General features: G+C 31.8%; 1 protein-coding gene across 2 annotated transcripts; it reads left to right on the top strand.

Moving 5' to 3' along the window:
• The first annotated feature begins 2744 nt into the window (after positions 1-2744).
• Positions 2745-8371, top strand: LOC105320677 (uncharacterized). 2 transcript variants are annotated; one of them, XM_034456537.2, is made up of 6 exons: positions 2745-2874; positions 4406-4584; positions 5534-5749; positions 5908-5987; positions 6090-6436; positions 6786-8371. In XM_034456537.2, exons 2-6 carry the CDS (start codon positions 4431-4433, stop codon positions 7678-7680), a joined length of 1692 nt encoding a protein of 563 aa, XP_034312428.2. In that variant the 5' UTR covers positions 2745-2874; positions 4406-4430; the 3' UTR covers positions 7681-8371. The 2 variants fall into 2 exon arrangements, with proteins under 2 accessions (XP_034312428.2, XP_011417015.3); XM_011418713.4 differs by lacking the exon at positions 2745-2874 and having other exon boundaries at positions 3788-4584; positions 5537-5749.
• Positions 8372-12314: the final 3943 nt, after the last annotated feature.

Here is a 12314-nt window from a genome sequence, read left to right as displayed (position 1 = left end):
TTCAAATATTGATTCATATTTATCAAATCTGTGTACAGAACGGTCATAGTAATTTCTGCACTATTTTTTTTTTAGCGTAGATTCAGTTGATGTGTTCTACGCGTGCCATCCGGTTTGAGTCTCCGACTGACAGTAAACCAATAGACGGGGTCACGTGATCCCGTCTAAAAAGAGGTCGAAACATTTCATGTAAATTATCAATGAATGTAATGAAATATTAATTCAAACTAAAATGCATTTTAGTGAACACAATGTTGAACCTTTTAACCTCCTAAAAATTGAGAATAAAAACTGAAGTGTTAAAAATAACACATACTTGTAACAAAAACATGAACTATTTTAGTGGTAGAGTTTTATAATGATTTTATTAATAAATCTAATGATGTTGTGAGCTACATATTAAAGGAATGATTCAGAATTTAAAATTCAAGGTATTACGAGTACTTGTAAGTAAACATAATGTGAATTTAGTACTTTCATTGTCATAGATTTGTTGAGTCTAAAGTAAAAGCTTAATTTGTAGGATGGTATATAACCTACTCAAATCAAATCAACTGATTTTTTTTAATTTAGGAACGTGACGTGGTCATGCTTTATTAATATAATATCAGTGTCCCCTTTTTGTGTATACTTTCTCTCTCTCTCTCTCTCTCTCTCTCTCTCTCTCTCTCTTGGATATCAAATCTAAATTTTCCTCCATATATGAGCTTTCAACTGATAAAACTAAACAAAGGTAAAACCAATACTTAAAGAATAATAGAACAAAAACATCCCTATAATTTATTGACACTCACTTTTAAAGTTTGGTTGACAAGTATTTAAAAAATTCTGGTTTAAGCTTGACCTAATGATCCAGGTGTATCAATAATGAAACAGTATATTTTTACTTGTCGCCGAAACATTACACGATGAATCAAATGTGCATAACAGACACCAATCAATATTTATAGTATGTTATTGCATACCAAAACATAAAAAATAGCACACATCTATCATCTATCTTTCTGGCCACGTGTAGAGGCAGTCGTTGAATATAAACAATATCTCTGTTCCGAAAATAATCGTTTACAATAAGTACAAAATACAGGTACACGAGACAAAGACTTCTCTGTTTTAACATATATCCGAGTAATTAAAAAATTTAGTAATTTTGAGAAATTATTCCGAACTCTTCTTATTTCACTCAAATTATCTTACTCGTCTCAAAGCCATTTTCATTAACTTTCATTTAAGCACACCTGGTTGTTTTAGAAAACGGCAACATTTCGAAAATTTGGGAAGTGGTTGCCAAGTGTTCTAAAATTCAGAGGAATCAATCCAATAATCCCGAGTTCAAGAGCATTCCTGTCGAGGTGTTCCGCCCCCTCTCAACAATTTTCAGGAAAATTTGACCGTCACTTGTCCAAAAAGATTAGATTGTCCCCACACCTTTTGGCCTAGAAAGTTCCTTGATTAAAGCGATATATTATGAGATCTTCTGTTAGGAAAATGGAAATGTTTTAAGGGGTTTTTTTTCGGTGTACACGTTGTATTTAATTTTCGAACTTATTACAAATTATTAATTGAATATTAAATCTATACATGAACAATTAGCATCATACCAACATAAGTAGGAAACAAGAAGTTCCCAATTTTAAGTACATGGGAATCAGAAGTAAGATGTGAAACTCATGACTATGACAGGAACTTTGCTTGACATGATAAAGCTGCAAGTGACAAGCGTTATGCGAAATGAGTTTTTATTTCCGGCAGCTATCGGAAAAAATCACTTGATTTTTGATCACCGAATAAGAAGAGATATTTATGAAAAAGGGGTCGCGTGCATCTTTTTTTTAACATTGCATACACAGAGTTAAATATCTCTTAAAGGGGCATGATCACGATTCAAATATTATTTTTCCTATTTTAATGTTTACAATGCTTCAGTAAGGCATTTTTAATAGGCAACCAAAATTTAAGCGTCATTCGTTGAGTTTTGCGAGATACAGGCTTACAATTTTTTTTCTATGTTAACAAATATTTATTTGTATATGAATTAAACATTTATTATTATATATATGTTTATATTCAAATGTTGAAGTGAAAATTTCAATTTTAGACCTATAATGAGTTTGTTCAACGTTAAGAACTGTTTTTTATGCTGAAAATGAATAAGAAAATAAAGAAATCAGCTTGAAAAAGATTTTCTACTGGTATATTAAAACTATCTAAACAAAAAATGCAAGAGCCTTGTTTACTATACAAACATTTGTGAGCCATGTATCATGCTTATAACTCCACGACTGACTCTTAAATTTCATTTGATCATTAGAAATGCATTCCCAAAGCATTGTAAATAATAAAAACAGAAACACAGAATTTGACCAAAATCGTGACCATGCCCCTTAAAGTTGTACACCATGTATCTGGTATAAACTCCTCAAATTTTTGCATTAAATACCCGGAAGAGGTCTCTCAAGAGCATTTAATTATATTTTTCTACCTCCAAAAAGTTAAAGTAAATTACAATAGAATGAATGAAGAATCTGATTATTGATGTAATATAATGCAATTAATTGCACTTGGTCAAGATATCAATTGTAATTAGTAAAGTATTCTTAGTCTCCTACCGGTAAAAACCGGAAGGGGGAGTGACAATTGTCTTTATCTGCATGAGCGTTTAGGAGGAGTGATTAAGAAGGTTACGACGCTTGGTAAAACAGCAACCACAAAGTTACGAAGTCCCTCATGATTTATTCTGAGTTAAAAATAATTACATCTGTGTATATAGAGATACAGACACGCTATAAATCAACATCACCTGCCTTCACTCAGGTCTTCGTATGATTTGTTAAGAAGTGTATTAAGTATCAAGAAGTACCCAAAAGCTACAAGGTATGATCTAACCCATAAATATACGATATCTTAAAAAGGTTTCATATTCATTTCGTGTTTTTAGTTGCATGTTAAGGCTTCATAGTGTATAAATGATCATATTTTTTAAACGAAAATGTTTCATAGAAATGTTTCTTAATTATAATATTACAGTCATGATAAGTTTACCTAATGAAGATTCATTCTTATTTTTCAATATCAAAATACAATGTAGTCCTAACATTCAATTATCATTAATTTATTATTTTAAATCATTTAAAAGTGGAAAATCCTTAGAAGTATCATAAAAGATTGCATGTGAATATGTTTATGTAATAGTTAAGGTGAATTTCTAATAATGTTCCGGTTTTTCTAAATTAGATTGGCAATATTGCAATAAGATAAAGAGTGTTACGTGATGTCTTCTTTTTTATTCCAATCCATGATCGGTCCATTTGGTCCTCGGTAATTGAAAGCAAAGTTGACTGGTTAGAAAGGTTAAACTTGACCTTGATGGATTTTAACATGATCGCAAACTCATCATTCGTGGGATCAGTTATTATTTCAAAATAAGTTTAAGCAGATTTGGTCACTTATTCAATTTAATCTTACTAAATAGGTGATACCACTTATTTGAATAAGTGATATTACCTTTTTCAATTCGTGACATCTATTCTAATACAGTAGGTGATAACACACATTTACGTTAAATGGTCAATATCACCTATTTCAACAGGTGAATACAATTATTCGAAAAAGTGATCGGCCCATTACCCATTCAAAAAAGGTGGTATCACCAAGTGCTATCGTCGTCCATTCGAATGCATTCGATGCATTTTAAGATAACGTGATTTCACTAATATTTTTTTAATTATACCGAAGATACAGAGTTTCATGATTATGATCATCATCTAATATTTTAGTCATATCTCAAAAATAATTGGTGACCTTTTATTCATACGTAATCAAAGGAATAAGACCTGTGGCCATTTTTTCTCCTAAATGATTTTGGTTGATTTAATATATTATAATCGAATGCAAGACTCCTGAAACTATATCTATTACGAGTCAATACACCTTTAAGCAACGTTTCTCAAAAAAGCCCAATCTTGTAATATTTTAAAAGGTGTAATATTCTTGCATGTGTAAAATTTAATTATTACTTGGAAGAAATCGTAATTTTGTATATATAAGTCCTTACAAACAAAGAATTTGATATAAAACCTTCGCAATATAACTGAATTTCAATTTTGTGGCATAGTGTTATAAAAGTGTAGGTCACAAAATTTAAACATTTTCACGTGTTTTATTTCAAAAGTTTACTAAAATCACTTAGTCCCACATTTTAGCTTTTTTATGTGTTATTACATATGCTTATATCATTTTATATAAGTATCATTAGTTAAGAGAGAAGTCATGTGCATTCACATTAATTCACTTACGATATAATTGCACTTGTTTCTATATTTCGGAAAATGAAGTACCCTATTTAAGTATCCTTAATATTTATCTCGGATATTTTCTAAATCAATCAAATTCGTTCAGCTCACAGAACTGGTGAGGATATCATATAAAAAATGCCAAAAATTAAAAAACAGTCGGAAAATCTTCTGGAGCATTCCAATTCTGCCAGTGACAACAAAAGTAAACGAAAATATGGATTTCCATACAGAAAAGGGTTAAATTTCTGTTGTTTTCAAAAGAGTGTTCAATCTTTTACATCACAACCAGGTAAGATGTATATTAAAATGATTTTTCATGCTTAAATGGTTTTTATGGAGAGCAGTTTAATTTATATGAGATACCGTGTATAAATAGTTAAAAAAATATGTATTTGAACCTACAATTGAATTTTATTTTCTCTTTGAATAATTTAAGCTAGCTGCAGGTCTGTATATCCCGGTCTGAAAAAAAATCAAATGTACGATCGACCTGGGAGCTACAGTTCCGTAAATGAGTCGCAATTTACGGCGCACAAATAATTGCACTAGTTTTGACTGATTAATCATGTTTCCGGACATATTCTTTACAAGTATTTGATTCCAAAAATTTGCTCGGACATTTTACTACAGGTTTCGACACTTTATTTGCCTCTGACATCCGTTTAAACTCCACCACAAATCCCGTAAAGTAAAGCAAAAAAGTTTGTTTACATGTAAAAAAAAAAAAAAAAAAAGAAAAAAAAAAAGACGACTCTCGATCTGCATGTGAATTAAACCATACTTTATTTTCCGAGGTCGGATAGCATGTTTTAAAAGAGAAAAACTGAGACTTCTAAAGGGACGATATCACTGGTAAATTGCCTAAAAATTTAAAAGAACTATCTTTTTCCAACACAATTTGTGTGAAAATAAGAAAAATCAGTTCAAACTAGTTCAATTTTTAGTTCATCATATATTGAAACTTTTTGAAACATGTGGTGAACTGTTGCTCCCAGGTCGTCCATTAATTTTTTTTACAGACCGGGAGCAACAGACCTGCAGCTAGATTAAAGCGTTCATTCTAATTCAAATAATTACTTTTCTTTTTCTTTCCTGGCATCCTGCAAACAATAGTATAACCACAATTTTGATGTTTGATTCTCGTTTGTGAAAACCCCCCCCCCCTAAATTTAGATGAGATAGATGAAGGTATTTATCGACATGTATAAGATGGTTTTTAATTTCACATTTATCCGTAGCAGAGAAACCCACTTTTGCTGAAGACACAGAGTGCTCTATAAAACTGTTTCCGCATCTTATACATGTTCGTGACTTGACCAAGGACTTCATAGATCGGGCTTCTGGTGTTATCCAGATCCCCAAGGATCAGTCTATCAATGAATTGATGAAAAAAGATCGGATTAAAGTTCGTGGGTTGGATACCTTATCTTCTCAGTCGCTGCTTGGCAGTGAAGGTCTGTACATGAATGGAAGTGTAATGTTTTTTTTAATTCTTTGATAGTTGATTTTATGGCACTATTGTTCATATGATGATTTTTGTTGAATTTTATATTATTTTTGAATAATATTATTTCAACAGGGAATTCATTTATTTAATTGGCCATTCTTTTAGAATTTTGCGAACCGAGAAGATGGCCATTTATTCCAACTATCTGTGTCAGTAAAATAGAGCAAGCGAAAATAAATAATGAGGTGGGTATAATTTAATACATGTTATAAAACAATAATATATTAAATAAATAGCTGATATGATCAATATAAATACTGTACATTGAAAATTCCTTGATTCCTTAGGTTCTTTTAATGGACGAACATAAATACAAGAAAACCAAAAAAATGTTAGAAAATAGATGTGTGAACACAAAAGAGATACGATCTGCCATAACTCACCCCGATGTTCGAGAAGTGCATGAGGCTTTGACGGAGCTGTTGGAGACTCCAATCTGGAAACTACTTCTTAAAATCAAGCAAAATATGGACATAGCAGATGCATCTAATCAATTGGAAATGCTTTCCATGGAATTAGACATCCTTTTGAATACAGTTAAACACCCTGGTTGCAGTGACACTGTAAAAACTACAACTGAAGAAAACGAATTTTGTTCGATTATTCCCGAAGAATTGAAAAACTATTTATTCAGGTACTTTTTATAAGAAAATCCCAATTATTATTTTAGTACAATGGCCGACAGGGGCCGTAACTTGTACAAAATCTCAGTCTGTTTGGTGTTTAATCGCTTGAAAAAAAAAGCAATTCTATATAATTATACTTGCATTAGTATTTAACTGACTATTTTCACAATTGAAAAAAACCCATTCAATATATACCGGCTGCCGTTTTGTTAAATTTAATTGTCTTCAGTGGTTTATTAGTTTTTGGAGCTTGCTTGTAGTGTTGTTATGAATAAAATCAATGATCCCTCAATGATAGTTCATGAATGATTTAATTTGGATAAAGACAAAATTTGATCTGCATTTTTGATTTTGTAGAAAACGGGAAGTTTCTGGCTTTGGACTTTGGAACACCGAAGAGTTTCGAGTTTTTGTAAATCAGGAAACCAAGGGGAGGCATATACGGGAAAATTTGCTGAAAGTTTTTGCTAGCTTTTTCAAAATCAAACGATTAAATGTCATGAATTGTGAACCTTCCTTTCATCCTAATTTTCAACCTGGAGATAAAATATTTCCAACCAATTCAGCACTAGCAAAGACAGAGGAAAGGGGTTCACTCGCAAGAGATGAGAAAGGTTATGGCACTTTAGGGGGATTTGTAACAGACAAGAACTCGAATATCTATGCTCTGACATGTGCGCATGTCTGCAAGAAAGATCACTATGTCTTTGCAGCATATGGGGACTCAGAAAGAGAGAAAATTGGCGAATGTGTATTTTCAAACTATCTCGAAGCTAAACATATCCCAATTCTTCCTGATGTTGCTCTTGTTAAGATCGATGACGAAGTAAAAGATAGATGCAATCGGACAATGTTAAGTGACATTTTTCACTTGTCAAAATTTAAAATTTTCTCTGACAACTTGGAAAACTTAGTAAACAGAGCCTTTGTTTACAAAGTCGGAGCACAGACGCGATTGACGAAGGGATATATACTGTCTCCAGCGTTGTACATCACCGGTAGAGATGACACTTTTCTAGTTTCTGGTTTTGGTGATGTCCATTTTGCCGAACCAGGCGACAGTGGATCTGTAGTTTTCATGAACGAGAATAGTTCAGCACTTGATACCATTAATGTCATTGGAATGTTTTTCGGAAGTTGTACATTGAATGTAGAAGACTGTAAGGAAAAAAGTGCCTGTTTAAGAATGGACACTGCTTTCGAGTTTCTGAATCAAAATGGCTGGGATATTTGGTTTGAAAATCAAATTTGAAACACATTTTATTTTATTTCTACTATTGGAAAATTATATTTGTGAAAAGAGATACTATATTTGTAAAGATAACACATTTGAGACTTATCTGAAAAAGACATGAAATATATATATGCAATGTCGTCCCCCCCCCCGTTATTTTCTTAATGACACATGGAACGTCTACCTGAAATGAATGCAAGGGCCATTTTGAGAAATCTACCACAAGGTCAATCACTCCGTGTCGACGTTTGCGTATTATCAGAACAATTTATAGAAACAAGACCCACTCATTGAACATATTGGTCAGTGAAACGTTAGGCATGGTCAATTGGAAATTGTGACCTGCGAATGGACGCTTTTTATGGAATATTTTGTGCCTGGTGTGAAACATGTCTTAAAAGCAATTATGACGACACTTAGAATTGTACCAGAGTGTGTTTGGTTTGGTTTTATATGCATTATATTCTTATATACCAACGCCCACAAAAGCCTTAGAAAGAGTTTATGATTTCTTGTTAGCTCGTACTTATCTATCCTAATACAATAATTGTAAAATCCGTGATTAATTATTTGTTAGCATGATCAAAAGTGACCTATAGGTCCCATGGACCGGGTTCTTCCTCTTTATTTTTCAGCAAGGGTTTATATTTTTATTCTATGGCACACATAAATTGCACATGTTACTATAATAAATCCCTTTACTAATTTACTTGCTAGTAATCCTTCAATATTGTTCTGAAAAACTTTGTTTGCCGTAGTTTGTCTAAATTGATATGTTGAGGTCAAATTCACTTAAGAATCATAAAAATGTCTCCGTGGTTCAACCAACGGAGATACTCTGGTTACGGTAGAGTTGAAGAAGGAATCTGAGAGTTAAAAAATTTATTTAGATTTTGCAAATCTGCATAAAATGCTCTTTGTTATATCTAAGCTTGCACAATGTGTCTTGATTTTCACCCCAATACATTTATGTTAGAAAAGATGGAGGTAAATTCAGACATTGAAATTCGCCCAGTCTTAAATACGCCCACTGACAATGAACCATTAGCAAGAGCTAATGGTTCATTGTTGACCACTTAGCCTACTGTATACAGGTTTGTTTTGCCTCGTGTTATTTTCTCCCTCCTACACTAGCAAACGGCTTCGCCCAGTCTTGATTTTCACCCCAATACATTTATGTTAGAAAATATGGAGGTAAATTCAGACATTGAAATTCGCCCAGTCTTAAATACGCCCACTGACAACGAGAGCGAAAGGGGCGAAAATAAAACAATATTTCCCTGCAGACTGTATTTGAATGTTTAGCTAAGTTGGTATATTGCTCCATCTTAATTGTTCGATGCAGCGTTGATTTTCGGGGTCCTTTTATTTGTTTGGGTTTTTGTTGTGTTTTTGTTTTTAATTTGATATTTTTTCTGGAAAAGTAGGTGCAATTTTAACTGACATTGGCATATTACAAAATTATCAGCATGAATAACGGTATGCAGCACACGGTCACCTATGCAACAAACCTATGCAACAAACCTAAAAGATTATTTTTTTATTAAATGATATGCCTAACTCATTTATCACATGTCCTTTAAAAAATCATCAACGATTTCAGAAAATTCACTTGTTATTTCCTCATGTGTAGAAAACTTAAATTGTGAAACTGCAATCAATCTATTAATCTATTTCCGCGATACAGTATGTTTAAATATCCTCATGAATTTACCGTAACTTAACTGGTATTTGAAAAATATTAGCCACTTTTATCGAATGGATACAATTAATGTAATTTAATTTGATAAGTCAGAAGTACAACGACTATGTATAATTGTGTTTAAGAGTTTCACACAACAATCATTTTGATGTCCTTTAGAATGTACGTACACATCTTGCTCTGAAACCTCATGACAGGATTTTTGAAGTGGCTATTATGCACACTTTATTTAAGTATTTATTTTGAATAGGATGTAAATGCAATGTCCTTATGATTTATAGATTTAAAAAAAAATGAAGCTTGGAGAGGTAAACTCGTGCAATAATTTTAACCCACACTCGTCTTAAAAATGAATGTAAACCATATTTATTCATCACCCCCATACAGCATTACATCCACAAAACAGCTCCGGGTGGGAGGGGGTGTTTATGATGAAATCATGATCGGTCAAATAAGTTCAAACAGGCAAATGAAAGAAAGACACAATACAATGACATATAATTAGCGAAATAGGAAAGTTTATATAAAACAGAGAAAATACAATTTTATTATGTCTATCTATTGAGTTAAAGGAAAATTTACGATTAATTTTGCAAAAAAGTAGCTTATTAAGTTTACATACAAGACATTTCGCTTATCTTAAATTTTGGCAATGTAGTTTATTATGTATTTTTTTTTTATAACAAAGTTGTCACTGTTATCGATCATTCAAAAAGGACAGTTGATTTTTACATTAAATTTTCACCAGAAAAAATAGTGTTATTCTTTATCCTTTATAATTAATCAATTTATTATTAAATACGTGTATATTGAAAATGAAACAGGATATTTATTTTAACAATATAACACGTACAATTATACACACACATTAAAAAAATTATTTTCATTGTAACTATAAGGTGTTTTAAAGAGACTGTGTTCAAGTCTCTACTGCCAATTCAATGTCAGTTTTGCTGATAAATTATATAATCACCAAGATACTTGTATCCCGTTCGTAAAAATAACATCAAGAAATAATTTAATTCTTATTCCCATTTTTGAAGAAAGGACCCAATGTTCCATTCGTTGATAAATCTAGGGAATGTGATATCTTGAGTTCTCTTGTCCGAACGTTCTTTTCCTACAAGAGATTTTGACTTTCAATGTATATTGATATTAATAATGATAACTTGTCAGTAAAAAGGGGAGATGATTAGAAAAAGTTTAATCGTCACGGCTGTAGAACACTGTTAAGCTATTTGTTCGGTTAACTTTTTAAATCATCGGTAGAGCAAGGGTTTTTTGGGGAATAATAAAAATCAACTCATTTTATATGGATGAAGACCATATTGTTTGACTGACACGACTGGCCTTCATGTTTATCGGAGAATCTTCAAACAATTGTAATGATATAGAATCTTAATTATTGAGATCATATTGGATTTGAATTTCTACTTATTTTGAAATTCGTCATTATGTTATCAGATAATTGGTAACAGCCAATAATAAAATGAGTCATAAATGACTGGAAAGGGACTAATCTTTAAGCGGAAAGTGTACTGTAATGTCTAAAGCAAATATGTCTTTTCAACTATCCAATATTAGATATTAATTATTAAATTATAAATTAGTTAATCAATCATTTTTTTCTGCGGCTTAACAAAATTACCAAACTTTTCAAACGTTTTCAGTAAGTTTTAAAATGTATTCTGACCTTCATGGTTAGGGTAAGAAAGAGTTCCGGTGGGGATATTTATAAATGATTGTATTACATATTATAAGGAGCCCAGTGACGTCTTAAATCTCTATTCATAGACATTTTTTCTTTAGAGGGCTCGATGGCCATGGCTATATTTATACTGTATTGATCTCCTTCAGAAGAAAAGCTCTGTATAAAATATAGTAAAATACCAAAATTCAAAAGGTAAAATATATGGGTTTATTCTAACGAAATAATTCAAAGCTAAACAAATCTTATCTAAAAAAATTTGGTAAATCTAATGGCTAATTTGTTCACCATCCAGTCTCCATAAGGGAAGCTCTCCCCCCCCCCCCCCAAAAAAAAACCCACCTCGAATGTTTTCAATCACCAAAGGTAAGAATTTTGTATAAACGGGATCGTTTAGTTTGAATCATTGCCTACACAGAGTTACAAAGTAGTGCATTTAAATAAAATCGATGCTTTAAGTTTTAGCTCCAAATTCAACAGAAAAGTTTTTCCCATTTTGTTATTCAATCATTGTGACAAGAGAAAAGCTGTCAGCTAACCGTTTATTTTGTGTTAAATGTATCCATATCCCATTTTTCAACACTGAATAGATAGACACTACCTATCCAGATGGGGTATTCTAAATGCAATATTTTGCCAAAAAATAACTCTACAGCTGGTATTTTTTCACTAATTATAAAAAGTCAAAATCCAAGTAATATGCAAATCTATGAAATATGTACAATCGATCTGCAAAACAACACCTTTCTATTTTGAAAACTCTATGAGGAGTTATCCGTACAATAGAAGTACCCTTTCGACATAATCAACAATTCAATAATCAGATTTTCTCTTTGAAAAACCAGCTTAAAACAGGGGCATGCAGTCAGGCGCATTTATAGGTCTAATATTTGACGTTATTTTGTGTCTGTCATTAGACCGAAAGAGCTGCAATTAGCAGGAAAATAACTCGTACATGAAAGTGGGTGAGATATAGTAATCTGTTATACCATTGTAGCATTTTTTGATGTATAATTACATTTTTATATTTAAACAGTGCCAAAATTATTACACAGTCGAAACAATTTCTGAACCATTCCCATTCTGCCAAGAACCACAAAAGTAAACAAAGATATGGTTTTCCATTCACAAAAACTGGCTTTTTTCCAAAGCGTATCCAATCAATTACAAGATACCCTGTATTATCAGTTAAAGAATATGTGTTCAAATCTACAAATAGATATTGTTTTCTTACTCAGTGAT

Source organism: Magallana gigas, chromosome 7 (genome assembly GCF_963853765.1).
Source record: "Magallana gigas chromosome 7, xbMagGiga1.1, whole genome shotgun sequence".
Taxonomy (NCBI): domain Eukaryota; kingdom Metazoa; phylum Mollusca; class Bivalvia; order Ostreida; family Ostreidae; genus Magallana; species Magallana gigas.
This window is presented reverse-complemented; position numbering and strand designations above follow the sequence as displayed.

Coding starts and splice junctions, on each gene's coding strand:
- LOC105320677 (XM_034456537.2), top strand. CDS start 4,431: ATGCCAAAAATTAAAAAACAGTCGGAAAATCTTCTGGAGCATTCCAAT. Junction 4,585..5,533: donor ATCTTTTACATCACAACCAG/GTAAGATGTATA, acceptor ATTTATCCGTAG/CAGAGAAACCCACTTTTGCT. Junction 5,750..5,907: donor GTCGCTGCTTGGCAGTGAAG/GTCTGTACATGA, acceptor CCATTCTTTTAG/AATTTTGCGAACCGAGAAGA.